The sequence below is a fragment of the Puma concolor genome, chromosome B1 (genome assembly GCF_028749965.1).
Source record: "Puma concolor isolate L17-30 chromosome B1, mPumCon1.1.hap2, whole genome shotgun sequence".
NCBI lineage: Eukaryota > Metazoa > Chordata > Mammalia > Carnivora > Felidae > Puma > Puma concolor.
This window is the reverse complement of record NC_141670.1, coordinates 45,218,025-45,232,746: the sequence shown is the minus strand read 5'-3', so window position 1 is coordinate 45,232,746 and position 14,722 is coordinate 45,218,025. Positions and strand designations below refer to the sequence as shown.

Here is a 14,722-nt window from a genome sequence, read left to right as displayed (position 1 = left end):
CCAGATAGCAAATATTTAGGCTTGGCAGATGATAAGGTCTCTGTTACAACCCCTCAAGTCTGCTTTTATAACGTGGAAACAGCCATAGACAATTATGGGAACAAATGAGTATGGCTGTATTCCAGTAAAACTTTGTGGACACTGACATTTGAATTTCATGTAATGTTCGAGTGTCATGAAATACTGTTATTTTAATTGTAAGAATTTCAGTATTCGGTGTGGTGTTGTTGACTATGCCCATCATTCTGTACATTAGATCTCCAGACTTATTCATTTTATGTTAAAAAAAAAAAAAAGCAAAAATCATTCTTGCTTCGAGGGCCATATAAAAACAGGAAGCAGGCTGTATTTACTGACCCCTGTTCTAGACCTCCAGGTCAGACAGACAAGGAGTTCAAATCTGTTCTTCTTTTTTTAATTTTTTTTCCTTTTTTTTAAAGTTTATTTATTTTTGAGAGACAGAGAGGGAGGGAGGGGCAGAGAGAGAGAATCCCAAGCAGGGTTGACACTGTCAGTGCAGAGCCCGTTGAGGGGCTCGATCTCACCGACCTGAGCTGAAATCAAGAGTTGGACACTCAACCGAGCCACCCAGGTGGCCCGAAATCTGTTCTTAACTACTCACTGTGCCACCCCAGGGGAACTAAAACTCTCCCCATGTCTAGGACTCTGTTTCCTCATCTGCATGATGGAGATATTATCTACCTTGATGAGAATTAGAAATAGTACCTGTCAGCGTGTAGTGACTAGTAAGAATACAAATGTTTAATGCAAAAATGCTGTTGCAGTCAAAGCTAGCCTGAAGGACACTTGATAGGCAAGGACAACAGTTTTCTTTCTCCTCTGAGGGCTTATCAAGGGCACCAAGGGGACTATTTCCAGGGCTCAGATACAGGTTTCTGTGTAAACCTGTCGAGATCTGGGGGCTTCAGGACACGTTGGCTCACAGAGCTCAGGGAGCCTGTTTTGAATGTGAATCCGCCTTCCCCTGAGAGTGAGGGCACAGCCCCAGAGAGAACACCTGGAGAGAAGCCATGGGAACGGGATCCATTCGCTGGTGGACGTTGGGTTCCGGCAGCCTGTGCTGCTGATGTCTGGGCCCTGGTTAAAGCGTCAGAACCACACCCGGTAAATGACTGCTTTCCACGGGCCGCGGGGGGGGGGGGGGGGGGGGGGCGGAGGGGGCGGGGTGCTTCCCCAGCAAGCGTTTATTCTGGCCCAGAGGCGGCCGATGATAAGCGGAGCCGGAAGTAACCTGGGTGGTATCCGTGCCACCACAGTTCTTCCATGTGCGTGTGTTTCAGGGGGCGCGGGGGAGGGGGGCGGGGGGGGGCGGTTAGTTAGCTGGGCACGTTCTCCCCCAGGATCACTATCCGTCCTGGTTGCAGAACAGTATCCAAAGGCACGCAGAAATGTTCAAAGCAGTCCGTACTTACTGCACTGCCTGCTCCCATCTTCATCTTAAAGTGTATCTGGGGCGCCTGGGTGGCTCAGTCGGTTGAGCGTCCGACTTCGGCTCAGGTCATGATCTCACAGCTCGTGTTTGAGCCCCGTGTCGGGCTCTGTGCTGACAGCTCGGAGCCTGGAGCCTGCTTCGGATTCTGTGTCTCCCTCTCTCTGCCCCTCCCCCCCACTTCTCTCTCTCTTGCTGTCTCAAAAATAAACATTTTTTTTAAGTTAATAAATTGTATCTAGATAATTAAGACACCAGGTTGCAACAGGAGTCTAGTGCATACTGTAAGAGCTGGACCATGGTGATCACTTCCTAATGTATATAAAATGTCACGTCACTAGTTGTACACCTGAAGCAAATACAATATTGTAGGTCAACTACACCTCAATTAAGGAAAGAAAAAAAAAAAAAGAAACTCCAAATTAAATTTCTTTTTTTTTGGAAGTCATGCTGCCATTTTATTTTTATTTTTTTTTAATATATGAAATTTATTGTCAAATTGGTTTCCATACAACACCCAGTGCTCATCCCAAAATATGCCCTCTTCAATACCCATCACAAATTAAATTTCTTAAAAAAATAAAGTGTATCTATTTATATAAGAGGGAAAATGCCAGGACAAAGAATCAAAATAACAGTGGTTAGTTACCTCTTGGTAGCGAGGAGCTTAGGATTTCTTTTGTTCTGGGCATAAGCATGTATGACATTACTTAGAAAAATCTACAGGCCAAGTGAGTGGACAAGGGAGTGTAGGGGAGAGGAAAAGACACCACTCCTTCAGAGGGAGAACAGAAGAGGGCTTTTCACCAACTGGGAAGCCAAGGTGAGAACCTGAAGGCGCCTGACAGACGCCCAAGCTCCCAGGGTCCAGGGGAGCTTGACTTCCTTCAGCTCAGAATCCTGGATTTGGGAAAGTTCACTCTTTATGCTGTTCATATATCTTACAATCGTTCTATTTTCCTGGTTGTTGTTATGTTTGTTTGTTTTTTGTTATTAGCAGCTAAGCTAAGAAGACTTCAGAGAAAGGAGAGAGTTGTGTCCCTCTGAGGCCTGGAGTTTGAAAGACACAGCAGCCTGCCCCTGAGGGCTGGGTCTGGAGGCCACAGCGGGGGGGGGGGGGGGGGGGCGGGGGGGGGGGGGGGGGGGGCGGGGCCAGAACCAACTGCAAAACAAAAAGTGAAGGACCTCAGAGGGAAAAGTTAGGGTCATTTGCATAAAGAAACTTTCTTTCCCTAAGACTCTTCCTTCCAGAGGGTTTTGTTTCCTTTTGTTTTTCTTAAATTGAACCTGGAGGGCTGTGTTTTAAGAGAAGTTGCTTTCATATCACTTTACATGGCGGCCCCCACCACTGACAACTAGTTGCGGTTACCAGGGAGGCCTTCAGGGGCGCCCGCCCCATCCCACCCAGAGGGGCTTCACAGGGCAGTACCTGTAGCAGGCCCACCTCTGTCCCTCTACAGTGTGACTTTTATCACAGGGCAAGAAAAAGCATCTCCTCCCTTTCAAGAGGTCGGGGCCCTTGGAGCATGGACTATGGTTGGGAGGCAGGCCGACCTCTCACCTCATCAGGAAAGGCTCAGACTTCCAGGAGAGCTGAGCTCAGGAGAAGATTCCCTGTGCTTCCCCAGTACCCTCTATTCAGGAATGGAAAAAACAAGTTGACTGAACCAGGGATTTGGCTCCCAGATCTTGGGCAGTGTGAACACAATATGAATTCAAATCACATCCCCACAGTGAACCTTTCACTCTCTAGGAAACTGGTGGGGGATTGGGGTGGAGGGATCAAGGAAGGGACCTTGCTCATACACTCAGCCAAAAGTGCCCGGTGCTGAGGAACAGGCGGCAGCTTTTAGTAGCAGGAACAGAAAATTCAAATGATGTCCTTCTGGTAAATGCCACGGTCCCTGCAGGCCAAGATTGAGGGACGTGTCGTAGGGAAGGGATCAGAGATGTCCCATCCTCTGTGGGAGAAAGGGCATTGGGACCTCTGGGCACCAGGCAAGGTGGAAGCAGCAGGAATCCAGGTGAGAGACCCTTCATGGGGTGAGAAACACTGGTCATTCCCCAAGAGAAGTTTTCTAGAAGACGGAAGACATTTTGCTGCACCCACACAAAAGTACAGACACAAATCTTTGAAAGGTAGTACCATTTTATTTAGTGTTATAGAAATTTTAGGTTACTTGTTAAAAACGAAACCAAAGAAGTTAAAAATTCCCGAAGTAACAAGGCAGGGAATAGTTTTACAATCCAAAAATGCTGGGCAATCCTGCAATCGGAGGGAGGAAGAGGTCACGTCAGTGGCTCCCATAGTAGATACTGAGAAACCAGAGTTGCCGTTGATGTGACTAGTAGGAGGTTAAGTTCTCCACCTAAGGCAATGACTCTTTCGGCCTTGAGGGATAATTCATTAGTAGTTCTCAGAAAGAAAACAGAAAGGTCAATTGGGAAAAAGGACCCAGGGAGGGAAGATCCTAATTTAACATTAAGTTGCCTCTGGACTTCAACACAGTATGCGGCTGAGCGGCGAGGATCATCCCTCCTCTCTGACCTTCTGAGCGCCGCCCGCTGTGGGCAAAGCTGGAAACGGCATGCATACACCCCATCCATGCACACACCTCTCCACTCAGCAGAGGCAAAGGGCAGACTTTCTTGCTCCTCCGTTCTGCCACCCCGATGTGGCTAACACACAGGAATAAGACGTAGGGCAAGAAACCTGTCAAAGTCCAATGAGATGGACAGCAAGTAGTTGGGCAAAGGACTGACATTTTTTTCAGGAGTCTGACCTCCAACTGAAGTTCACTGCAAGGTGTTTGGTATTTAATCGGATGCTTCCCTAAAGTCCTGACTGCTCTTTCTGAAGGCAGCCGGGCAAGGCCAGGAAGAGGAGAGCTGCTCCAGCTTCTCCAGAACACAGCTTCCTCCCAGGGTCCTTCAACTGGGTTAGCATTTACAGCAGCCAGAGGCGGGTCCCAGCTCTCTTTGTGTACTTGGGTGTGTGCCCCCCCAACCCCCGCCAGTTAGAGGAGCTCCAACCCTTGCTAATGGCTCAGAGCAGACTAAAATTCTTCCTAGATAAATTCTCCCCCAGAGTCAAGAGTCCTCGAGGACAGTCGGACAGTCGTTAACTAATGACCTCCAGGTGATCTACACTGAGAGGTGCAGGAATGCTATGAATTCGGGTTTTTTTCCAGCAGTGGTAGAAGCCAGACACCCTTGAAGTAAATTGTCCTTCATTCTCCGGAGTTCTCAAGTGGCATTTCAGAGCACAGGAATTAACTCCTCTACCCAGACTTCCCTCTCAAACACTGACCGAGTTAGTTACGTGCCCAAGGTCCTAGAAGCAGATTATCTCCAGACCAACCACCTCTTGTGAACAGGTCTCCACACCAGCCCTACTAAGGAGAAATCATTCAGACCACACCTGCCCCCAGCACACTTGGGTTATCACAGTCAAAATACACTTATAAGTAAAAAATATATTGCAGAATAAATATATACACGCACATTTTCAGAGTTCAAGTGGAATATAAGGTTCTTTTTGCAGGTATGTAAATAACTTTCATAGCACTCCAAAAATACAAGGCATCTGAGAGGCTTACAGTGGTCTCCACTACTGTAAGACAGTATTAAATAAAATAGCTAAAGATAATTAACAGCTAATTCGATAAATCAAGTTACAGTATCATCCTTCAGATTAAAGTGCTCCGATATAACTAACATTGCAGCAAATGTGATCCTGAAAAGGGCCTCTGCTGACAACCATCTTGCCTCTTAACCTCCATATAACAAGGACAGACAGAGAAGCGATCCCTAGCCAATCCTCAAGCCCCGCCCACCACGCTAGCCTCGGACTAGCCTCGGATATTCTTCCCCCGGGACAGAGGTAAAGATTTGATCAGATCCTGTCACAACCACGAGAAAAAACTGACCAACGCAGAAATATTCTAATTCCAGTATTAGGTTCCGGACAATGAAACTACCTGAAGGATCGGAACTGGGTGCTATTAGTGAAGACGTGTCCTAGCTTTAAAAAAAAAAAAAAAAAAAGGGTATCCTCCTAGATTTAAAAATACAGCAAATCAAAACTCAGTGTTACCTTCTTGCTCTTCATAATTTTATAATACGGTGGGGGAAACGCCGGGAAATGCTGCTGAGGAAATCCGGGGGCCAAGCAAAGCCAAAGGAATCCTACTAAAATCATTCCGTACCTGGCAGAACCATTTTAGTGAGTGTATGGGTCATCCAATCCCTTATCAAGGCACCGACTAGGCTACTCTAGCCAGCTAGGAACCCGGCTATCATGAGACTTTGACCAACCCCATTAAGTGAGTGCAAAATGATTCTCTAATTCCCTATTCAACTTCTCATGTCTCTACAGACACGCCCTAAGGATTGATAAAGAGCACATTTTAAGGCTAGAGAGTAGTGGTAGCAACGTTTAGAAAAGGCAGCTTGTTCAAAATCTGCAAGGCACACTCAGGGGCTTTCTTTAAACTCCCCTGCTCCAGTCAAATCAACAAGACCAAGTCGAAGAAGCCCAGAAGGTTCACACGGTATCAGAATTTAGCACCCGCAGCCAAAAGCCACCCTGAGCTACTCAAAAGCCAAGCAAGTGTATGTAACGCAACACCAACCAGACGGTCCTTCTCATTTCGGTCCTTCTCATTTCGCCCCACGCTTTACTGACTGGGGGAGGAAGGGGTACGTATCTTTAAATTTCAATACCAAAGAAAGAAAATCATCCCAATGTTAAATACATGAATATGCCCTGCGCCATCTGAATCTCTGGGCCAGGAGCAGACCTTATGACCATGTTTCCGATCAGAGCATAAAATATTTACAGGATAGTCAAAGGCACGGTGGCATTTAAAAACAAAACCCTGGGACTGTACAGTAAAAGATTCATTGTAATAATTAACCTGGTCTCAACTGGTAGAACGGACTCTTGCCAGATAACACACAAGGGAGATAGATGGTGATTTCGAGCCTGTGTGCCGGTTATCAAGCATGCTGAGTCCTTGACCTCCGGGGCAGGTGGAAACAAACTCACAAAGAAGTCTCGGTGTCGCAGGCTGACGATTCACATCTTTCCTGCCTTTTTGCCGACCTGAGTGGGAATCCGGAGGATGTTGGGGGTCTCCTCCATGACCCTGACTAGCAGGTTGTCAATGTAGTCTTCCAGCTCGCGGACCTGAAACTCCTTCTTGCTTATCGTCTCCTTCTGTTTGAGGACCAGCTGGATCAGCTCATCGTGGGTTAGCTGTGCATAAGCGAAGGCAGGGTCCGATGGGTTGTATTTCTTTAGGGGGAGGAGAGAGGGGGAGAAAAAGTGGTAAAGTCAGCAAAGAAGTCAAATATCTAAAAGAAATACAAAAGAGGAAAATGTTAGCCGTCTGAGCCTCCTGGGAATGTGTTTTCCGTTCTGGTGGAAAAGCAGTTATTGACAAAGTTTTCTGTAAAGGACCAGACAGTGAATATTTTAGGCCTTCCAGGCCACATAGGGCCTTTGTTGTCTGTTATTCAATGTAGTAACAGGAGGTCTGTGAACACCTGGGATGACTGATGTCCACCTGTAAAGTGACCAGGCCCAAACGGTGAGGAAACACTAGGTAAGGACTGAATAAAAAGCACCTAATCATACCAAGTCTCCAGTTGTGTGGGGGAGGGGGCGGAGGGGGGGATGCAACTTTTCCTGAAATTTGTAGTTCAGGGGATTTAGAAGTTTAAAGAAACAAATTCCTAGAGCCACCTCAAGACACTTTTGCCTGCAGAACTCGGAGGCAATCAGTTTCACCACCCTGAGGGTCAAACAATTTCGCTTAGAAGGCTAAGAGACCAGCTTCTACAAGAAGCTAAGTCAAGAGAATCCTCATGGGGAACCTGGGTGGCTCAGTTGGTTAAGCGTCCGACTCTTGGTCGGGTCATGACCAAGGCTCAGGTCATGATCTCATGGTTCAAGGGTTCGAGCCCCGTATCAGGTTCTGCACTGGCAGCACAGAGCCTGCTTGGGATCCTCTTTTTTCCCCCACCTCCCTGCCCCTTCCCTGCCCACTCTCTCTCCCCCTCAAAATAAACAAACAAACATATTTATTTATGATATATTATAATAAAGAAATAAGAAGAATCATCATTCACTCTTTGACAAAAACACATAGACGGCCCTGTTCAGTCCCGTGACATAAGCTGCCTACACACTAGCCAGAAATCAGAGAGATAGGCCACCTCTCCCACCCTGGCTCAGAAGGGAAGCACAGTGCTTGTACGACTGGCTTAGAAGCCCACACCAACATTTCCATCCGCAGAGCAGGTTTTCACCTGCCACAGGCTGCACAGAAACAGGTGAGATGTTGGACTACTTTTCAAAAAACAACTTCTCCCTTAATCTTTCTGTTGTTTTTGTTTTTTACCTTGTTGAAGGCATACATCCCTCTAGACCTCAATCGCTCTATTTGTAATTCTAAAACAACCTTCAGCCAGAAAGTTGCATGCCTGGAAAAGAATTCTGGAGACTGGCTATACAATGTGACTATACTTAACCCTACCGATCTGTATGCTTAAAGGTGCTTAAAATCTCTCGTACACTGTGGTGGGAATGCAAACTGGTGCAGCCACTGTGGAAAATGGTATGGAGGTGCCTTTAAAAATTAAAAATAGAACTGATCCGGTAATTCCACTACTAGGTATTCACCCAAAGAAAACAAAAACACTAATTCAAAAAGATATACACACCCCCATGTTTACTGCAGCATAGTTTACAAGAGCCAAACCATGGAAGCAGCCCAAGTGTCCTCAATAGATAAATGGGTTAAAAAAAAAAATGTGGTAATATATACAATGGAATGTTATTCAGCCACAAAAAAAGAACAAAACCTTACCATTTGCAACAACATGGACGGATCTAGAGAGTATAATGTTAAGCAAAATAAGTCACAGAAAGACAAATACCATATGATTTCACTCACATATGGAATTTAAGAAACAAAACAAAGAAAGAAAAAAAAGAGACAAAAACCCTCAGACTCTGAAATATAGAGAACTAGTGGTTACCAGAGGGGGCGTAGGTGGGAGTATGGCTGAAACAGGCAAAAGGGATTAAGAATACATCATAATGAGCAGCGACTAATGTATGGAATTGATGAATCATTAAACTGTACACCTGAAACTAATATAATACTAAATGCCAATTACACTTGAATTTTAAAAAATAATTTTAAAAAATTTTAAATGCTTAAGATGGTAAGTTTTATGTTTATTTTACCACAATTTTCTTTAATGTTTTTATTTATTTTTGAGACAGAGAGAGACACAGCATGAGCAAGGGAGGAGCAGAGAGAGAGGGAGATACAGAATCTGAAGCAGGTTCCAGGCTCTGAGCTCCCAGCACAGAGCCTGCAGTGGGGCTGGAATTCATGAACCGTGAGATCATGACCGGAGCTGAAGTCGGACGCTTAACCGACTGAGCCACCCAGGCACCCCTACCACAATTTTTTTTAATGTTTATTTATTTTTGAGAGGGAGAGAGAGAGAGCACGGGGGGTGGGGGGGGGAGGTAGGGGTGGTGCAGTGCAGAGAGCGAGAGGGACAGAGGATCCGAAGTCGGTTCTGCGCTAACAGAAGCAAGCCTGACGCGGGGCTCGAACTCATGAACTGTGAGATCATGACCTGAGCCAAGGTCAGACACTCAACTGATTGAGCCACCCAGGTGTCTCTACCACAATTTTTAAAAAACTAGTTGCACGTCTATTGATACATCCTATCAAGAAAAAAAGTACTCTTTGGAAACAATAGCGAAGAATATGTTCTCAAGGGTTTTTAGATCATAACTCTGTCATGTAAGGATTTTATTAAAAAATGTGGATCACATAAGATACTCTCTGTAAGACAGTTTGTGAGATAGAAACATGAAGAAGCTGTCACCTGGAGGGAGGGACAGGCAGGGATTCCTCGAGAGTAGGGACCAGGTATGCGCAGGGGCTCAGAGGCTCAGAGTCCAGAGAGCTGGACAACCAAGCGCCCACTGTCACACAAGAGATCACGACAAACTTCAGAGATGGGAGTGATGAGTCAACTAGACTTTGGGCATGGATTAAAATTGATTTCCCCCCCAAAATAACAGAATTCTGTTTTGCACTTTAAAGGGAATATTCCCTCATAATGGAAAATCTCAACTACAGAAGAGGGAAAAAATTATTGCCTGTAACTCCAACACTTAACATTTGGGTCTCCTATTGTTTCCTTGGTTTCTTTATGGTATATTTTCAAACTTTAAGCATCACGCAGAATATGGCTTAAAAGCATTTTAAAATTATTGTTTTGTGAGCATTTTCCCATCATTAAATTTTGGCAAAAATCACGTTTTTTAACAGATGCCTAAAATTTCATTATACTTTACCCATCTCTCTATTGCTGGATATTTAGGTTGTTTTCAAAATTATACATAACAGTTTTTATTAAAATGCCTGAGCAGAAATCTTTGATCATATCTCTAAAATATTTCCTTACAATAGATGCAGAGGATTGAAAGAGCATGCATACTTCATACCTTACAAACTGTGAAACAGCGATTCAATTTGATTTCATAATCCAAAGGGGAAAGAATGTAAGACTTTGAAATCATTACACGATCCTAGACATGTGATCATTTAAAAAACCGCAAAACAATCCAGCATTACAAAAAGTGAGCAACAGCCATGGTGAGGAAGAGGTACAAAGAAAATATCTGTTAATTCCTTGTCACATATTTCCTTCCAGGATTTTTGCATTGGACTCCCCCTCCCATAGTTGTAATAATAATAATAATAATAATAATAATGTCTATTCAAATTTGGGTCCAACTGTTTCCATATTAATAGGACAGATGATTTTTGGATCTAGGTGGTGGTACTATTTTTAAATTTTTTTTTTAATGTTTGTTATTTTTGAGAGAGACAGAGAGCAGCAAGCAGGGAAGGGGCAGAGAGAGAGGGAGACACAGAATCAGAAGCAGCCTCCAGCTCTGAGCTGTCAGCACAGAGCCCGATGTGGGGCTTGAACTCACCAACCGCGAGACCATGACCTGAGCTGTAGTCAGCTGCCCAAACGACTGAGCCACCCAGGCGCCCCTGGGTGGCTGTATTATTTTTAAATGGAAGTGTTAAAGCCACTTGGGTAAATAATACACTAAGTTTTAAATCATCTAGAAAGAAGGGAGGCCCTAAAACAGGAACCCGCCTCCCAAAAAAAGCCATTGTAGCAATGCTTCAGCTATCTTTTCATAACTTTAGCTATGCAATTTCTTTCCCTAACCTCTGTCTTACTTTGCAACATTCCAAAGAATAGTTACTTTTATAAATATTATTTACGGCTTAGTACAAAGCATCTATTATACAGAGGGCCAATAGCAGTCTCCAGGAAACTTTCCATATTTACTCAGAATATTTACGAGGCATGGTCCAGGACCAAGCGCTTTGTTGCAGTCAGCCAGAGGGGCAGCGGTGGGGCGGACAAACCGTAAGCAAAATAAGCAGCAGTTGCCTTTGTTGTAAGGCAAGTTATTCTCTCAATCAGGGCCAGGAGATAAGCCCCTGATTACATGAGCTTTGAAGAATAAATAAAATGGGAGCCAAGGGTCTTGCTCACTTCCCGACAGCTAGGTGTTTGTTTCTCTTTGGAGCCCAGCTGCATTCCACAGTAAAAGGAAGGAGGGATGGGAGGCTGCTCCACGACCCTGGTTTTCATTACTGTCCCTTTTATGCTGTCCTTTTGCCCGGTTTCCTGGTAAATATCGTTAACTCCAGGAAGATAAACTCAGCCTCCTCTCCACACCCACAGAAACCAGCCAAGCTGCGTTGGTCGAGTTATGGTGTGGTTTTAGGCTATGGCTAAAACACAGCAGGCACACCGTACTGGCCACAGCTGATCATTCTGAGAATGATGCTTACTTACCGGCGGCCCTGGAAGCATGTAGTACAAGCAAAAGAGAAGGCGAGGCGGCTGGAAGATGCTAAACAGCTCGCAGCAACCATCTGTCATCACCGCTCAGCCTCTTTACCTGAATCTCTGATCTCAGGGACCCTTTAGCCCAGCTCCTGGTGGCAGAGGTGCAATGGAGCCAGAGGTAATACCGACTAACCAATGCTTTAAAAATGCTTGCAGGAGTAAAGGAGGCATGAGCGAAAAGTTTTTATTTTAAAAACACAAAAACTGGGGCGCCTGGGTGGCTCAGCTGGTTAAGCGTCCAACTCCTGGTTTCAACTCAGGTCATGACCTCCAAGTTCAGTGAGTGCGAGCCCCGCATCAGGCTCTGCACTAACAGTGTGGTGCCTACTTGGGGTTCTCTCTCTGCCCCTCCCACTCGCTCTCTCTCTCTCAAAATAAATAAACTTAAAAAAAAAGAATAAAAACACAAAAACTGGGGTGCCTGGGTGGCTCAGTCAGTTGGGCGTCCGACTCTTGATTAGGGCTCAGGTCAGGATCTCAGTTGATGGGATTCAGCCCTGCATCAGGCTCTGCGTGGACAGCATGGAGCCTGCTTGGGATTCTCAGTCTCTCTCTCTCTCTTTGTCTCTCTCTGACTCTCTCTGCCCTGCTCGTGCTCCACCCCCCCCCCCCCCGTCAAAATAAATAAACTTTAAAACATAAACTAAACAATAAAAAATAAAAACAGAAAAGCTACTTGATGTCTTACACTGCACAAGACTGTAAGATCTCTGATTGAATGCAATTTCTAGATGCCCTAAACTAAAATAGAAATAAGGTTCATTTCTACTGACAGTGACCACCCCAGGAGTCAGTTAGGAAATTCCTCTCCACATATTTGAAATGCAACACATCCTTGCCCACCAGTCCCTCAGTAAATCATTCTCCTCCAGCCCACGTGACAATGAGTCAAAGACCAGAGGTCTGCAACAAGGCAATGTTCTAAATCCTCCTGATTTTTGAACCAGAAAGGGCAGAATGGAGACACTCTATAGCAGAGATCATCTGGGGCTCGGGGGGGGGGGGAAGGGAGGGGTTGGTTTTGTTTGATTTGTGGGCAGGAGTTGTTGTTTTAAAGTTAGCCCAAGCTTTTTAAAGAGAAGAGACCCTCTAATCAAGCAATATTCTTCCTGGAGATTTAGCTTAAGAAGGGAAAGAGTTCTATGCGAGAAATTATTGACTATGACAGCATTCACACTGAAAAACAGACAACAGCCCAAATATCCAATAATAGGGGAACAGGTTAAGTAAATATTGATATAACCATTTCAAAGAATTAAGTAGCAACATACAAAAATGCTTATGGTATACTAGATAAACCACCAAATGAATAAGAGAACCAGTGTCTCCATGCAGGCAATGGGGCTGGAAAACCACCAATTTGGCCACTGATGTATTCATCAGTGGATACAAAAGCCTGAGAATGAAAGGTTGGTGAGGAGCAGGATACCTACAGAGTCTGAAATTAATTCCCCACAAATTCTTATTGATTGTAAAGGGGATAAATAGCAATGTTATCCTAGAGACGCTGGTGGGCACCACCTACAGAAAGTCATCAGAGTTAACACTCCCACTACCAGGACAAGCTGAAACCATGTGCCTCTTTACACGATGCACCGGGAAGGGACACATGACTTGCATGGTTAATTCCTGCCAAGAATGCATAACCTCAACCAAACCATGAGGTTTTGAGCAGACAAATCCAAACTGAGGAGAACTCTACAAAACAACTGATCTGAAGTCTTAGAAAATGTCAAGGTCTTGAAAGACAAAGAAGGCTGAGGGATCCAGGATAAAAGAGTCTAAAGAGACACAGCAACGTAAGAGCGAGAGATCCTGGATTGGATCCCGGACTAGAAAGAAAGACAGAAAAACGAAGGAGCACACTAATGAGACAACGGGTGGACCTGAAATTTGGGCTAGAGATGAGAAAAGAGGATTACGCCAATTTTAAAAGTCGTGATCCTGATTAAATATCCTTATTCTTAGGAATCACATGCTTAGGTATTTTAGAGGTAAAAGGGACATGAGGTAGGCAACTTACCCTCCAGCGGTTTAGAAGAAAAAAAAAGTATGTATATACAAAGACAGAACAGACAGGGATGGGGAGAGAGAGGGTGGCAATGATAAAACCACTGTGGTAAGATGTCAACAATTGGTGAATTGGGATGAAAGGTATATAGGAGTTCTTTGTTCTATTCTTGCAACTTTTAATTTTGAAATGACTGCAGAATAAAGTTTCAGAAAATTATATCTATGCCATGATTACAACCCCAGGAATTTTACATTCGTGCCAAAAGATAAGAAAAGATACACGGGGAAATGAAAATATCGAATTTGAATGGACCAGATGGTGGGTGACATTTTCTTCTTACTGACAAGAAGTAACAGTATCAATCACGTTGCTTGGGGACAACAAACAATCTGCCAATAAGTCAGTAACCATAAGGGGAATAGTAATTATCTAGTGGAAAGTGTAGAAGCTCCCAAAGATTATCCAAAGACACAAACATAAGGTTAAATTGCTCCTGGCGTTACCTGCTACCCAAGGAGGTGTACATAATGGTGGCTCTAGAAATGGGTTTTGTATAGATCCCTAACTAGCATGTCTATTTCTTTTTTTTTTTTTTAATTTTTTTTTTAATGTTTATTTTTGAGAGAGAGAGAGAGAGACAGAGTATGAGCAGGAGAGGAACAGAGAGAGGCAGACACAGAATTGGAAGCAGGCTCCTGGCTCTGAGCTGAGCTGTCAGCACGGAGCCCAATGCGGGGCTTGAACTCACGGAGAGTGAGATCATGACCTGAGCTGAAGTCGGGCGCTTAACCGAAGGAGCCACCCAGGCACCCCTAGCATGCCTATTTCTTGGAGAAAGCATACCTTCATCATGGCTTCGTTGATCATGTTCTCACTGATGATGGTGGCAGTGCCCAAGCTGGAATTAACAATCTTGGGGGCTGCTGCGTTCATTGGCTTCACGGGATGAAGTCTAAAGAGAAGGGGATAGGATCCTTAGACCTTTCTGTAATGACAAAACTGAGAAACTGTCCATCTCACAGATGGCAGTCAGCAAGACAGACAAGGGGACAGAGTGGTGATACATTGTGTTCACACCCCCAGTCCAACACACGCCAATGTTCCTGTGGAAGTGAAAGCAGTCAGCACAAGGCAGCCACAGGGTCAACAAAACCCACCCACCTGACAGCCAGGGGTCCTGACATTCTCGCGAGACCCTTGGTCTCCTGATCACTGTCAGAAGAACATTAGAGACGGTCTCTTACTTTTGAGACAACGACAGCCTCAGATTGCACCGTGTG

At 44.8% G+C, this 14,722-nt stretch overlaps 1 protein-coding gene across 3 annotated transcripts in view; it reads right to left on the bottom strand.

Annotated features, from left to right (window-relative positions):
- Nucleotides 1-3,581: 3,581 nt before the first annotated feature.
- RAB11FIP1 (RAB11 family interacting protein 1) overlaps nucleotides 3,582-14,722 on the bottom strand; it is a 32,996-nt gene continuing 21,855 nt past the window's right edge. For all 3 annotated transcript variants that reach the window (XM_025921900.2, XM_025921901.2, XM_086703716.1), the window contains 2 exons: nucleotides 14,286-14,394; nucleotides 3,582-6,749 (listed from right to left, as the gene is read on the bottom strand). In XM_025921900.2, coding sequence (XP_025777685.1) covers nucleotides 6,531-6,749; nucleotides 14,286-14,394 — 328 coding nt within the window. In that variant the 3' untranslated portion in view covers nucleotides 3,582-6,530. The remainder of the gene's footprint in view (nucleotides 6,750-14,285; nucleotides 14,395-14,722) is intronic.